Source organism: Macaca fascicularis, chromosome 1 (genome assembly GCF_037993035.2).
Source record: "Macaca fascicularis isolate 582-1 chromosome 1, T2T-MFA8v1.1".
In the NCBI taxonomy this organism is placed as follows: domain Eukaryota; kingdom Metazoa; phylum Chordata; class Mammalia; order Primates; family Cercopithecidae; genus Macaca; species Macaca fascicularis.
In genome coordinates, this window is record NC_088375.1 from 194,658,104 (window position 1) to 194,674,985 (window position 16,882).

General features: G+C 39.8%; 1 protein-coding gene across 6 annotated transcripts in view; it reads right to left on the bottom strand.

Moving 5' to 3' along the window:
- Positions 1-16,882, bottom strand: part of RLF (RLF zinc finger) — an 80,861-nt gene that overhangs the window by 14,674 nt on the left and 49,305 nt on the right. For 5 of the 6 annotated variants that reach the window (XM_074011174.1, XM_074011181.1, XM_005543842.4 and 2 more), the window contains one exon: positions 3,852-3,988. The exons of the other annotated variant lie outside the window; for it this stretch is intronic. In XM_074011174.1, the coding sequence (XP_073867275.1) occupies positions 3,852-3,988 (137 nt within the window). The remainder of the gene's footprint in view (positions 1-3,851; positions 3,989-16,882) is intronic. 6 annotated transcript variants of the gene reach the window in all.

Here is a 16,882-nt window from a genome sequence, read left to right on the forward strand (position 1 = left end):
CGCCAGTTACTGAGGACACAACTGTGAATTAAACAACATATTGGTTGGTATATCAGTCTAGTTGGGGCAGAACAGACATGTAACTACATCTGAAGAAACACAAATGTGTAACACAAAATTTAAGCTCAGACACATTACAGAAAGCAAAGGCCAGTCTATCAAATACTCAATGAAGGCTTACGGTGGAGGTTCAAAGTTCAACTTTATGACTTTAAAATGGCTGCAGTAATTACACCTCTCTCTATATAATACATCACCTCACTCAAAATGGTCACCTTTTTCAAATGCATGGCTATTCCAATTATATTACCACTGAGAGGCATCTACAGGGAGCTTACTCCTCTAGTACTTCTTTTTTTTTTTTGAGATGGAGTCTTCCTCCGTCGCCCAGGCTAGAGTGCAGTGGCACGATCTCGGCTTACTGGAAGCTCCGCCTCCCGGGTTCACGCCATTCTCCTGCCTCAGCCTCCCGAGTGCTGGGACTACAGGCACCCGCCACCATGCCCAGCTAATTTTTTGTATTTTTAGTAGAGACGGGTTTCACCGTATTAGCTAGGATGGTCTCGATCTCCTGACCTCATGATCCGCCCGCCTCGGCCTCCCAAAGTGCTGGGATTACAGGCGTGAGCCACCGAGCCTGGCCTCTTCTAGTACTTCTTTAATTTTCTCCAACAGTCAAAAATCTTTTGGGGTCAATATTAATAAGTAAGTTAAACAATAACTGCTGCAAAGTTTAAAACATTTTTACTTTTTACTGTGGTTTGTAAATGTCTCTGAGGGAAATTTCTAAAAGAATAAAAAATGTTCTGAGTGACAGTTACATAGGTTTTTGTTTTTGTTTTGTTTTGTTTTTTGAGACAGGGTCTCACTGTGTCACCCAGACTGGAGTGCAGTGTTGTGATCTTGGCTCACCACAACCTCCACCTCCCAGGCTCAAGCAATTGTCCTGCCTCAGCCTCCTGAGTAGCTGGGATTATAGGTGTGCACCAGTACCATCTGGCTTTTTTTTTTTTTTTGAAACAGAGTCTTGCTCTGTCGCCCAGGCTGGAGTACAGTGGCATGATCTTGGCTCACTGCAACCTCTGCCTCCCGAGTTCCAGCAATTCTCTTGCCTCAGCCTCCAGGGTAGCTGGGATTACAGGCGCACGCCACCATGCCCGGCTCATTTTTGTATTTTAAGTAGAGATGGATTTTCACCATGTTGGCCAGGCTGGTCTCAAACTCCTGACCTCAAATGATCCACCCACCTTAGCCTCCCAAATTGCTGGGATTACAGGCGTGAGCTACTGCACCCGGCCGATAGCTACATAGTTTACATTTCAAATATTATCTTCATGGTAACTACACTCAAGAATGATACTCCCAAGAAACAAATTCTAGCATATGTGTTTAAAAATAAGCATGACTACTTTTATTACTTTGTATTTCAACTTTATTGCCACATTTAAAAAATACTGATATCTCTCTTATCCAAAATGCCACTTAAAAGTTTTTTTTTAAACAAATACTCCTTATGTCCCACTACCTCAAGCATAACAAAATAATCTATCTCATTTGAACAGAATTCCTGTGATTAATTTTCCTTAGTAAAATTCAAAGTTTTTTGTGGTTTTTTTGAGACGGAGTTGCTCTTGTCTCCTGAGCTGGCATGACCTCAGCTTACTGCAACCTCCACCTCCCAGGTTCAAGCGATTCTGGTGCCTCAGTCTCCTGAGTAGCTGGAATTACAGACGCCTGCCACCCATGCATGGCTAATTTTTGTATTTTTAGTAGAGATGGGGTTTCACCATGTTGGTCAGGCTGGTCTTGAACTCCTGACCTCAGGTGACCCACCGACCTCGGCCTCCCAAAGTGCTGAGATTACAGGTGTGAGCCATGCCTGGCCAAAATTCAACGTTTTATGTTATTCTAATATTCTAACTCCAGCATCCCACTACCAAAAAAAAAAAGCTTTCAAAAACAATGGAAGGGTTAAAAAAAAAAAAAAGATGTGGCTAGGCGCGGTGGCTCATGCCTATAACCCTAGCACTTTGGTAGGCTGAGGCGGGTAGATATCATGAGGTCAGGAGTTCGAGACCAGCCTGACCAACATGGTAAACCCAGTCTCTACCAAAAATACAAAAATTAGCTGGGCATGGCGGCCTGCACCTGTAATCCCAGCTACTCAGGAGGCGGAGGTTGCAGTGAGCTGAGATCACACCACTGCACTCCAGCCTGGGTGACAGAGCAAGACTCGGTCTCAAAAACAAAAACAAAAACAAGCTGTGATTTCTCCTTGAATTGCTTGAAAGAAGCTTAATTTTAACAAAGTGTGAAATGACTAAGATTTTCTTTCCTTTACTCATTATGGCTCCTGAGGAGGCCACAAAGGGAAATCTCTATTAATCCCTTCCTGCTATAGAAGAACAGCATTAATCCTAGAGCCACTAACAGCTCTGGAAGAGTGAATGGTGGGCGACTAAAGAAGGGGAGAAAAATTTTAAACACAATCTGTAACACATTCCATATACGATTTAATTTATTATTTGTACTGAAAACCTAGCTATAATGGTAGGTACTTTTTTCATCATAAAGAAATTATATTTAAGTCCCCATCTCACTATCTCCTTTCTCACAGGAGGTATAACTCTGGCATAGTGGATTTGGTGGCAAAAAACTACAATTTGAATTTTGGCCTATGCCAAGAAAACACGTATACAGAAGAAAAGCACTAGATTAGAAGTTTAAGACCTGGGCTTGAATCTCAGCTCTACCACTTTAGCTTTGAGACCATGGACAATTACAGGTTTTCTCTGGTCCCTATGATCCCCCAACTGCCTCACCTGTGCAATGATTATTTATGAGGACTGGGTGAGATTACAGCACACAAATTTCTACATAAAATAATAAACAAAAAGAAATATAGTAACATACAACAGTATTAACCATAAAACTATTAAAATAGACAGACGATCCAGAGGGAGATCAATGAGGGCTGAAGTACACAAAAGGCTTTACTAGGTTTTCCTATAAACAAAATGCTCATTTCCAATTTTAAGCCATCCTTAGGTTCTGAAATAGAGTTCTTCTAATCAAGATAATGCAAATCCAACCCATTCTTAGAATTAAATCTCAAATATTACTTCCTCCCTGACACCTTTAATACTCTGGTATACAGTGAGCACCTCTCTCTGATCTCCTATAGCATTATCCATACCACTAATCTGATACTTACTGACAGAGAGTCTTACATTTTAGAGGTTTCCTGTGTATCAGGTTTGTCCCTTTGGCCTAAATAGATTCAATACAGTTAGAATGAAAGAACCATGGATACACTTACTGTTTCCTTTTTAGCAACTAAGTATTCTGTAGGCAAACAAGATATAAATTGAATTAAAACCAAAATAATGCAATTCAACTATATAGTTCCAAAGTTGCAAAAGAGATTACTATTCAAATGAATTTCTTTTTTAGTGCTAGTTTGACCTAGAAACCTAGATAATTTGATCCTTTTCATCTGTGGGTTCCCAAATAAGAATGGGAAGGACTACCCAGAAGATACTAAAAAAATGAAAAGAAAAACAATCTAACACAGGTTTGTTTCATATTGACAAAATTTTATCTTCAAGATAGAAGACATATATTGGAGTTAACAGACAACCCTTTATGGGATAATCAAGAGGAATATTTTACCCTTTCTTGACTAGATTAAACCAATGATATTTTTAATTAAATGATTTTGTGTGGAAGCAAGAAGCTATTCACAGTTCATGCTAGGTTTTAAATTAGAAACAAATTAACATTTTACATAAACCCTAAATGCTATATACTATGTGCTAACAAATAAAGAGTGTAAAACTAAATATACTTACCAAGAACAATATACACTTGCAGTTTGGAGCTGCTGGGTAAGGTAAGTCGTACAAAGAACAAATGCTGTGTTATCCTGCCCCTCAGATTCCAGATTACAAATGATGTCTAGTACTTCCTTGCAGTCGACCTTTGCAATCTATCAAAAATGAGATGACTAAGTCAAAAAGAAAATGGTGACTTTTCAGTAAACTTTGTTATATAATGTGAAACTTCTTGATGAGGCAAAAATTAGGGACATAATTTTCTCCTGCTAATGAATGAGTCTTCTGGCATGAATATTTCACATAAGAAAACATTAAAGAAGGGAACAGACACTATAAGGAAGTTCTACTACAGTCTCAATATAGATAGAAACATTTTTGCATTTTAAAAAAATTACTTACGAACATTGCTACCATATAGATGATTCAAATTATATACAATAATCTCAGATTATTTTTACCTGAAGTATTATTATCTTTTTTTTCTTTCCTGTTCCTGTCTTCCCCTAGTATCTATGACCACAGCTGGGTCACTCTGGTTACAGATAGTAAAACATATGGCTTATCCTCACTGTCAGTGGGGCTAAAGGAGGCCAGTTCAGGAACTGTTTTAAATACAAACGCTACATTAACATCATTTTTTCATAGAAGGAAAATTTCTAGTGTATTAATGGGTTTTTCAGACCATCAAAACCCTTTTTAGAAATACATCTTTTCATTTACACGACTTAAATCATAAAAAAAACAAACAAAAACCCTCTAGACAAATCAGTCAAATTTTTCTGGGGCTCCTTTCCTACACTGAAAAAGAGTATAAAACAAGTGAACTAGACTTTAAAAGACCCTTTCTCATTCTTTTTTTTTGCATCAGAGCAAATGAGGTAAACAGCTCAACTCCTCCAGAGTGCTATGTAGTTACAAGGGGGTGGTTCTAAGGCTCTAATTTTAGTCATATCTTCAGGTAGGTGCAGAAAGGCTTTTTTTAAAGCTCAGCTCAAATGTTATTTTCTTACAGAATCGTTTCCTAACTTCTGAGGTCATGTTATTTGGATCGCTGTCAAACACTCAAATTTCTCCTTTGTAGCACTTATTTCTAGAACTTTTTTTATTTTTTCAAATAAATTTTACTGTATTATCTCGTTTTTTGTCATACGTCAACATGACAAATCTATAAGACTGGCAAGGCAGGCAATATTTCTATTTCACAAATAAAAAATGAGTCAAAAGTTCATTTTTAAATTGAAAATGTTTAAATTGGGATATTTATTCTGCCTTGGGCCAACATTTAACCTACTCATACTGGCCTTTACCTTTTATTATTTTTTGTGTGTGTGTGTGTGTGTTTTTTTTAAGACAGTGTCTTACTCTGTTGCTTAGGCTGCAGTGCAGTTAGGGTAATCATGGCTCATTGAAGTCTCCACTCTCCTGGGCTCAAGATATCCTCTTGCCTCAGTTTCTCAAGTAGCTGTGACCACAAGTGTGTACCACCCCACCCAGCTTTTTTTTTTTTTTTTTTAGAGATGAGCTCTCACTATGCTGCCCAGGCTGGTCTCAAACTCCTGGCCTCAAGTGATCCCTCCTGCCTCAGCCTTTCAAAGTGTTGGGATTACAGGTGTGAGCCAACGCCCTGGCCCTATTATTTTACTTTTTTATGTACTTTCACTTTGGCTCTCCAGCTAGACTATAAACTCGAGGACAAGAGCACAGCTCTATAAATAATATCCCAAATCCCCTGTAAACAAAACCCTGTAAGAAGAAAAATAGCCATATCAAAATGTATGTGCCTAGCAAAGCAGTGCCATTTGCTAAATACCTGCACTGTGCGAAGTACTGGAGATGCAAGCCAATCTAATTTTTGCCCTAATGGATATCACAGTCTAGTCAGGGTTATTAGTAAGGAAGCAGTTACTAAGAATTAAATAGCTACAATGAGAGAGTATACAGTATTTTAAAAATACCTTTGGTAAGAAGACTCTAACCCAAATTTGGGAACCAAAAAAGACTTTCCGGGTAAAGTGGCACCTAAGATGAGTGGGAATGAATAGGAATAAGCCATGGGAAAGGGAGAGTGAACTGCAAAAGATACTCCAGAACAAGAAGAAAAACACATGCAGTGGCCTAAATAAGAGTGAGCATGGCATTGAAGAAACAGAAATAAAGTATTTCAGTATTGTTGTGGGTAACCCAGCAATACTGTGGGAGCATCAAGTCTTGAGAGTTGCTAGGAGTAGAAGCACTTCTGTTTTACTTTCTTTTTTTTTCTTCTTCTTCTTTTTTGAGATGGAGTCTTGCTCTGTTGCCCAGGCTGGACTGCAGTGGCGTGATCGCGGCTCACTGCAACCTCTGCCTCCCAGGTTCAAGTGATTCTCCTGTCTCAGCCTCCTGAGTAGCTGGGATTACGACACCATGCCCGGCTAATTGTTTAATATTTTTAGTAGAGACAGAGTTTCAACATGTTAGCCAGGATGGTCTCGATCTCCTGACCTCATGATCCACCCGCCTCGGCCTCCCAAAGTGCTGGGATTATAGGCGTGAGCCACCGCGCCTGGCCAGTACTTCTGTTTTTCTATTATCATTATCTCCGTGCCTTCTAAGTTACCACAGGGATTGTTGGTAAACATGCTCCTGCACTGGCCTAAACAAGCAAAGCTTAACTTTCTCTACCAATGTCTCAGATTAAACTTAACTTTAACTTTCTCCAATTATGCATTTTCAGCAAATATTAACATTCTTTTTTTTTTTAACATTCTTTTAATTAGCTCTTAATATTGCTGTTTACCTGGCATTTTAAAATACACCAGTATGCTTGATAATGAAATTTCTGATCAAGAGCTTCATAACTCCGAAGCTTGGTATCTCACACACACATTTTCATTATCTATTAACTTGACTGTTTTGCTTCCATCAAGGTTTCTATTGTGAAGGTGGAACTAGTATACAGTGGGGGCTTCGTATAAGCTTCCAATTCAAGAGCTCATTTGTCTTGTGCCCACTTATCTGAGGTAATAACAGAAATAAATATCACTCTAGACTTATTTTCCACTTTCATTTAACTAAATGAGACATCTGATCAATTTTACAAATGAGAAAAACTGAAGCCAGAGTTTTTTTTCCATATCTGTTATCTGTTCCTCCTTATAGACTCTAAATTCCTTGAAAGCAGGTACTAGATCTTATTTTATACTTTTATCCCCCTTGGCACCTGTTTTAGGATATTCACACAACAAGCACTCAGTTAACATCCTTTGACTTGAAGAGAATCTCAGTATTATGCCCCAAATACCTGTACCTTCTTGAATATAGAGGAAAAAAGATACGATAAATAAAAGTAAATAAATAACTGAAAAAATTCATGTAAATTAAAATGAGATAACACCTCACTAACAAAATATCATTATACTACTTGTCCTCAATCTTTTGCAATAAATAGCTAAGACCACACTAAAAAACAAATATATGCAAGAAAATACTTCACAGCTAAGGTAAATTAAAATGAAGGTCATCCACAAGCTTCTGAGAGTTTCAATGAGTATCTAGGTAACATCTTATACTTAGATACTAGAACAATTTTTTGTTCTTAAATATAATTTCTAGTCCTGGGGCTAACAATTCTATAGCTGGTAAAACAAACCAAACGTGTTTCAAATAATCAAGTATGCTTACTATCTATTTTACCACTAAAATATAAGTTCCTTAAGGGCAGAAGTCTGTTTCTTTCCCCACTTATCTTCAGTGCCTACAATAGTGCCAGGCCCATGAATGAACATCAATAACTACTTGTCAGAATGAAAGATAACTATAAGATAAATAACATGAAGAATAAATGGGACAGAAGACTGAAGACAGGAAGAGTAACATTGACTGAAGTAAGCCACAAAGATTCCAAGGAAAATAATTATTGGGGAGATAGCAGGGTCTAGATGGACAGGGGAGAGTGTAGCCCAAAAATAAAAAGCCAGAATGAGCAAACTAATTAATGTGAGAGTAACTGTGGCATGTGAGGAGGGAAAAGGTTATCTGATGTAACGGCAATGAGTGATGTCACGCAGATGACACTCCGTGAATGAAAGGCTAAACAAGTTGAGAGACTTAGGATAGAGCTAAATCACACACTGGGGGATAGACAGACTGAATAAGGCCATGTCACAGAGTTGTACAGTTTTGCATGGCACAAAACTAACCAGCCAAGGGAGTTACTGGGAGCTGAAATTCAGTCCACTTGTCAAGCCCTAATAAGGCTTTTGCCCTCAGAAGACGGAAGAACTTTGAAAGGCAACCATATGAAGGTGGTGTTAGAGGGTTAGGGTACTTTTGGCTGATTTCCACAAAATTATCATGCAGGCCAATGGTAACAGAATACTAAAGGACCCGAAACTTACTCACGGGTTTTTATGGGGAAAACCAATTTTTGTTGTTGTTTTCACTTGTATATATATCCAAAAGAAATCACTGGAAATCGTAGTTTGATTAATTACTGTTTACTAGATTTCTGCTAATTACAAAAATATTTACAATAGAAAACCCAGAACACAGAATAAAAATCATCTTCAATCTTACAACTCAATGATAACCAGTATTAACAATGTGAATTTTTTTCCAGTATTATGTCTACATACATGTTACACAGCATGGGTTTAATATGTGACTACTGCAAATATGTACACATTTTAAAGAAAGGGGATACTATGCTGGTTATATGTTACTTCTTTTACCTTATGCTATGTTGTGACTTAAGTAGGAGTTGGGTATTTTTCTCTTTCTTTCTTTCTATTTTTGAGATGGAGTCTTGCTCTGTTGCCCAGGCTGGAGTGCAGTGGTGCAATCTCGGTGCAACCTCCGCCTCCCGAGATCATGCAATTCTCCTGCTTCAGCCTTTTGAGTAGCTTAGACTACACGCATACGCTGCCATGCCCAGCTAATTTTTTGTATTTTAGTATAGACAGGGTTTCACCGTGTTGCCCAGGCTGGTCTTGAACTCCTGACCTCAGGCAATCTGCTCGCCTCGACTTTCCAAAGTGCTAGGATTACAGGCGTAAGCCACTGCACCCGGCCCGTTTGTTTTTTTTACTATAAGAGACAGGGCTAGAGTGTAGTGGAGTCTGTGGCCCAGGCTAGAGTGTAGTGGTGCGATCGCAGCTCACTGCAGCCTCGAACTCCTAGGTACCAGTGATCCTCTCTCCTGCCTCAGCCTCCAAGGTAGCTGGGACTACAGTCGCACACCATCATGCCCAGTTTATTATTTTTTTGTAGAGATGGAGTTTCATATTGTTGCCGAGGCTGGTCTTGAACTCCTGGCCTCAAATGTTCCCCCAACCTAAGCCTCCTAAAGAGCTAGGATTACAGGCATGCGTCACTAGACCCCAGCCTTAAATAAGAGTTTTTACAGATGTATTCAACAGTCCAGAAAAACAGGAGTGGGTGAGGAGAATATAGAGGCAAAGAGATCAGTAAGAACAGAAGTGGCATGAGTGGACATTCTGGCATTTTGTCTCTTTTTGGAGAGAGTCTCACTCTGTCACCCAGGTTGGAGTGCACTGGCACGATCTCAGCTCACTGCAACCTCTGCCTCCTAGGTTCATGCAATTCTCCTGTCTCAGCTTCCTGAGTAGCTGGGATTACAGGTGTGTGTCACCACACCTGGCTAATTTTTGTATTTTTAGTAGAGACAGGATTTCATCATGTTGTCCAGGCTGGACTCAAACTCCTGACCTCAAGTGATCTGCCTGCCTCCGCCTTCCAAACTACTGGGACTACAGGCATGAGCCACTGTGCCTGGCCTGGTCTGTGGTTTTCTTTCTTACAATGTCTTTGTTTGGTTTTAATATCAAAGTAATACTGGCTTCATAGCATAAGTCGGGAAGCGTTCCCTCTTTTTCTGTTTTTGGAATACTTTGTGAAGGACTGGTATTAATTCTTCTGTAAATGTTCTGTTCAGTGAGACCCTGTGGATGTGGGAAATTTTCAAATTACCCTCTTTACTAGTCATAGGTATACTCGGATTTTCTATTTATCTGTCAGTCAGCTTCTGTGTGTGTGTGTGTGTGGTTTTTTTTTTTTTTTTCTTGAGACAGAGTTTCGATTTTGTTGCCCAGGCTGGAGTGCAACGGCACAATCTCGGCTCACTGCAACCTCTGCCTCCCGGGTTCAAGTGATTCTCCTGCCTCGGCCTCTCGAGTAGCTGGGACTACAGGTACGCGCCACCGTGCCCGGCTGATTTGTTTTTTGTATTTTTAGTAGAGACTGGGTTTTACCACATTAGCTAGGCTGGTCTCAAACTCCTGGCCTCAGGTGATCCATCCGCCTTGGCCTCCCAAAGTGCTAGGATTATAGGCTTTGGGTCTCTGCACCCGGCCTCAGTGGTTTAATCTTTCTAGAAATTTGTCCATTTCATCCGGTAATGTAATTTGTTGGCAAACAGTTGTTCAGAGTATTCCTTTATAATCCTTTTTATTTCTGTAAGGTTGATGGTAGTGTCTCCTTTTTTATTCCTGATTTGAGTATTCTTTTTGTTTTTGTTCAGTCTAACTGAAAGTATATCAATTTTGTCAATCTTTTCAAAGAACTAACTTTATTACTTTCCTTTATTGATTTTATATTCTCTATTTCATTTATTTATACTCTAATCTTTATTATTTCCTTCCTTCTGCTTGCTTTCAGTTTAATTTGCTCTTCTTTTTCTAGTTTCTTAAGGTGAATGGTTAGGTTACTGGCTTAAGACATTTCTTTTTTAAAATCAACATTTTACAAATATAAATTTCCCTCCATAAATATTGGTATGTTGTGTTTCATCATTCATCTCAAAGTATTTTCTGGGCTGGGCGTGGTGGCTCATGCCTGTAGTCCCAATACTTTGGGAGGCTAAACTGGGAGGACCACGTGAGCCCAGGAGTTCAAGGCTGCAGTGACCTATGATTGTGCCACTGCACTCCAGTCTGGGGGACAGAGTGAGACCCTGTCTCAAAAACCACAAAACAAAATACAACAAAAAGTCATTTTCTAATTTATCTTGGTTTTGGTTTTGGTTTTTTCTTTTCTTTAATTAATTGCTTATTTGGGAAGGTAGAGTTAAATTTCACTTATTTGCGAATTTCCCAAATTTCCTTCTGCTATTCGTTTCTTATTTTACTGTAGTTAGAGAATATACTTTATATATTTCAATCCTTTAAAATTTATTTAGATTTGTTTTATGGGCTAACACATGGTCTATCCTAGAGAATAGACCATGTGCATTTGAGAAGAATGTATATTTAGCTGCTGTTGGGTAGTCTATAGATGTCTGCTCAGTCCACTTGGTTTATAGTGTTGTTTAAGTGTTCCATTTCGGCCGGGCGCGGTGGCTCACGCCTGTAATCCCAGCACTTTGGGAGGCCGAGATGGGCGGATCACGAGGTCAGGAGATCGAGACCATCCTGACTAACACGGTGAAACCCCGTCTCTACTAAAAATACAAAACTTAGCCGGGCGCGGTGGCGGGCGCCTGTAGTCCCAGCTACACGGGAGGCTGAGGTAGGAGAACGGCGTGAACCCGGGAGGCGGAGCTTGCAGTGAGCTGAGATCCGGCCACTGCACCCCAGCCTGGGCAACTGAGCGAGACTCCGTCTCAAAAAAAAAAAAAAAAAAAAAAAAAAAAAGTGTTCCATTTCTTTGTTGCCTAGTTGTTCTACCCATTATTCAGAGTGGGTATTAAAGTCTCCAACTCTCATATTTGAATTGTCCATTTATTTGCCTCTTTGCCGCTATTTCATGCATTTTGGGCTCTATCATTTCTCAGACTGGACAAGTTTGCTGATTCTTTCTTCTGCTAATTCAAATTTGACGCTGACCTTCTCTAGTGAATTAACTTGAGTTGCTGCACTTTTTGACTTCAGAATTTCATTTTGAGAAATGGAATTTCTCAATTTTATTTTGAGATGGGGCTCACTCTTGCCCAGGTGGGAGTGCAGAATGGAGTGATCACACCTCACTGCAGCCTTGACCTCCCAGGCTCAAGTGATCCTCCCACCTCAGTCTCATGAGTAGCTGGGACTACAGGTGCACACTACCACATCCAGCTAATTTGAAAAATTTTTTGGCCGGGCGCGGTGGCTCAAGCCTGTAATCCCAGCACTTTGGGAGGCCGAGACGGGCGGATCACGAGGTCAGGAGATCGAGACCATCCTGGCTAACACCGTGAAACCCCGCCTCTACTAAAAAATACAAAAAACTAGCCGGGCGAGGTGGCGGGCGCCTGTAGTCCCAGCTACTCGGGAGGCTGAGGCAGGAGAATGGCGTAAACCTGGGAGGCGGAGCTTGCAGTGAGCTGAGATCCGGCCACTGCACTCCAGCCTGGGTGACAGAGCAAGACTCCGTCTCAAAAAAAAAAAAAAAAAAAAAAAAAAAAAAAGAAAAATTTTTTTTTGTAGAGATAGGGTCTCTACATGTTGCACACGTAGATGTTGCTCAGGCTGGTCTCAAGAGTTTCTCCTACCTTGGCCTCCCAAAGTGCTGGGATTACAGGCGTGAGGCACCTCACCTGGCCTCCTTTAATTCTTTAGGCAAGTTTCCTTTAGTTCTTTGAATATACAGTTGGTCCTCGCTATTTGCAGACTCGGTATTTGTGTATTAGCCTACTTGCTAAAATTTATTTGTAAAACCCCCAAATCAATAATCAGAGCATCTTTGTGGTCATTTTACAAGCATGCACAGTGTGGCAAAAAATTTGAGTCACCTGACAGGCATATTACCAACTGAGGTCAAAGGTCATATTCTTACGAGATTTATCTATTTTTCTTGAGTAAAACTTCCTCAGATTGCTGTAAAGCCTTTAATTTTTCAGAATTCTAAAAAAGTTAATCTTATTTACTCTCTGGTTTCAAATGGTGATAACTTAGAACTCTTAATTTCCAGCTCAGACCTCTCCTCTAAGTCTCACATTGTGTGAACACTGTCTGTTGTTTCTCTCCCTTTTGTCTTGTTCATTCTTGTATCCCCATTGCCTAGCAGACACCTCCAATGAATGTATACTGAATAAATGGAAGGCATTTCTGCATTATTTCTTGTAATTACATGCGAATCTAAAATTACCTCAAAATAAAATGTCTAATTTTACTTAAAAAAGAAAAAGGATCACCTTGGCCACTGTAGAAAATAAATCAGGAAAAGGCAAGATTAGATACAGTTAGAAAGGTTTCAAAATAATCAGGCAATTAAACAACAGTAACAACAAACATAAGAGGCAGCTAACTGGCATAACACACGGTGGGTAGAGGCAGCATACTTATGTTCCTAAGTTATTTTCCTGCTTAGGCTATCAATGTAAACTAGTATTCCGGCCAGTGCCATTAATATTTTATCATTTAACTTTCTCTAGAATAGTGGTTTTCAATGCAGTATTTCCCCAATTAGTCCTGAGGTATACTGAAAACAATTTGTTCCTAGCAACAGATTTTAAAAATCAAAGTTGATAAATGTTTTATTTTTTCAAAAAGGAATCAAAATAGATTTACACTTATTCATATAATACTTTATTCACTTGCATCCTTGAGTAGAAGAAAGGTGGAAGTTAGTTAGCAAACTTACATTTCAAGTAACCCTAGATATCTTTGGGAACATCATCTGTTAGGTTCAAAGACATTATCTGGGAAAAAAAGAATACTGACCAGTTTTAAAAACATGAGACTCCTTTTAAACTGCAGTAATGCTACACACCAGTACTATGATGCCTCATCGACCTTGCATATTTCTTAAAGAAATAAATGGTCACCAACGCTTCCATTTAAACCCTATCACAGTGCGTATCTGAAAGAAGGCTGAAATGTCCTGCCGAATTCTTGACAATGATATGTCCGATAGAGTCTTCATAATGACCCCTCCAGTGCAATCATACACCAACCAAAATACCCACACATAACCCATGAAAGTAAGACCAGAAGTGAGATCCACACGCATACAAAGTTCTGGGAAGATGTCTCTTCAAACCTACGAAAAAGAACTGTGCTTTAGGAGATAAAATATCTAAACAAGCAAATCTAAAATATCTAAACAAGCAAATCCTCAATTTCTTTACACAGCCTTTCTGTCATTAGTGTAATGAGTGTGTATCTCATTCCTTGCATGATCACAAGGATAAAGTAAAAGTATTTAGACTTTCAAAATAATCAGGCAATTAAACACCAGTGGTCTAACAGGCAGTCAATTAGCATAAAAGAAGGTGGTGGAGGTGGCATATTTTAAATTTCAAATTTAATTAAACCTTTTGTAATTATTCCTTGTTCAGAATTCACCTTAATCTTGATTCTTACTTAAACTACATCTGGAATTTCTATACTCCTGTTTACTTTTTCTTCTACTCCCAAACTGAATTCCCACTGGGTCCTGTTTAAATGTTACCTGCTCTATCATTTATACCTAGTGACTGTGTCAATTCCCAACAGTGTTAGGCTGGTGAGTAAATTGGATCCTGTTTATCTTTTCCTTTCCCCATCAGGAAAAGAAACAACCATCTGCTATTGTGTCTATCAACCATGTCAGACACCGAAGATGTAGTTTATTCAGGGATTAAGAATGAAACAGACCCCTGCCTTAACTGTGACAAGAACTCTGCCGACAGATTTCTTGAGCTCTTTAAAATAGAAGTGCTTCGTGTTTAAAATGTTATCTTTTCTATATGGAAAACCAAATCTTTGCAAAGATTTCTCCTTTCAGTAATGAAAAAATATAGGAAACATCCACTTGGGACACCAGGCCACTGCCAAGTCTATAACATTCATTAAAATCCTTTCATATGTAAAGTTAATAGCAATGTCACCTCATTCAATTCAACATAAATAAAGTATCACAACCTAAAACTCCAGGATTCCATGGAATTCTTCTGCCTTCCAGACCTACCAGATCTCTGAAAGGACTCACTCTTTGCCCACTGGGTTCTGAATTTTGGCTTTCAGATGACCCAGTCAATTAATCTTAATTGTATGTGTCTGGCTAAATCTTCCCCAGCAGCGGTTTCCTATTACATATACCTACTATTGGGATACCCACAGGTGCCAACATACAATATACTTTTATTCCCAGCTGTTGCTCAAGTTAACTCTTCTCCTGAACTCAGGTGAAGTAGATGGCAAATACGTAACTCTGCTACCTTAGAACATATGCTGAATTTAAACTCCAATTAATCAACATCTAGTGAGTTACTAGTAATTTTCCAAAGCAGACTAAAGATTATTTTTAATTCTGTTGACACTTGCAAAAGAAAAGTATCACTAGAATAAGAGACTGAATAGTGGCTGGGCGTGGTGGCTCATGCCTTGTAATCCCAGCACTTTGGGAGGCCAAGGCAGGCAGACAACATGAGGTCAGGAGTTCGAAACCAGTTGGTCACCAGTAGAAACGGTGAAACCCCATTTCTACTAAAAATACAAAAAATTAGCCAGGCGTGGTGGTGCGTGCCCGTAATCCCAGCTACTCAGGAGGCTGAGGCAGGAGAATCGCTTGAACCCGGGAGGTGGAGGCTGCAGTGAGCTGGTATTGCGCCATTGCACTCCAGCTTGGGCAACAAGAGTGAAACTTCATCTCAAAAAAAAAGAAAAAAAAAAAAAAAAAGAGAGAGACTGACTAGTTACGATGATACTAGAGTTCCTTTAAAATAATTTTCAGATAACTTCATGTGTACTAAATGTTTTTGCATTGGTATATTTAACAAATTAATCCAGATCATGATAAAAATGTTTTAAATCACACCTATATGTATAAATATGAACAGAATGATATATCACCAAGATGTTCCCAATCAGACTATGGTTTATCAGTGTCTAACACATGGAAATAGGTGGTGGAGTGGAAAGAAGGCTGACCAAGGAGCCAGGTGACCTGCATTCCAGCTGGGCTTGGCCTCTCTAATAAGCTTAATGCAGGAAGGGCCTTGGAAATATTATCAGCTTGGCTTCAGTTTCATCACTTATAGAACACGGAGGGTTAGACCAACTGATATATTTTTTTTCTTTTTCTTTTTTTTTTTTTTGAGACGGAGTCTTGCTCTGTCACCCAGGCTGGAGTGCAGTGGCCGGATCTCAGCTCACTGCAAGCTCCGCCTCCTGGGTTTACGCCATTCTCCTGCCTCAGCCTCCCGAGTAGCTGGGACTACAGGCGGCCGCCACCTCGCCCGGCTAGTTTTTTGTATTTTTTAGTAGAGACGGGGTTTCACCGTGTTAGCCAGGATGGTCTCCATCTCCTGACCTTGTGATCCGCCCGTCTCGACCTCCTAGAGTGCTGGGATTACAGGCGTGAGAGACCAACTGATATTAAACCACTGAAATAGACTGAAAAATTTGGCCGGGCGCGGTGGCTCAAGCCTGTAATCCCAGCACTTTGGGAGGCCGAGGCGGGTGGATCACGAGGTCAGGAGATCGAGACTATCCTGGCTAACATGGTGAAACCCCATCTCTACTAAAAATACAAAAAACTAGCCGGGCGTGGTGGCGGGCGCCTGTAGTCTCAGCTACTTGGGAGGCTGAGGCAGGAGAATGGCGTGAACCCGGGAGGCGGAGCTTGCAGTGAGCCGAGATCACGCCACTGCACTCCAGCCTGGGAGACACAGCGAGACTCCGTCTCAAAAAAAAAAAAAAAAAAAATTTAATTCTTGTAGAGCAGAGGTTAGCAAACATTTTTTGTACAAGGGCAGACAGAAAATATTTTCAGCTTTTCTGGCCAGAGAGTCTGTTACAACTACTCACCTCCGCCACTGTAGCACAAAAGCAGCCACAGACAAGAAATTAGTAAGTGTGACTTCGTGCCAGTAAAACCTTATTTATAAAAACAGGTAGTTGGGTGGGTGCCAACCCCTTGTTGTGAACCGTATCAAATTATATTTCCAATGACACAGTTCCCTGCAAACTCAACACAATCACGAAAAATCCCGTTTCCATACATTGTTATTAATAAACCAGAAAAGATCATGTATAAAACAAAGCTGATCATCTTCCCAGACTCTCCCTTGTCCCTCCACCCATTCTTTCTTCTAATTAGCAGCAGAACACCACTATTCTTCCAGTCTCCCAAGCTAGAAGCCTTATGAG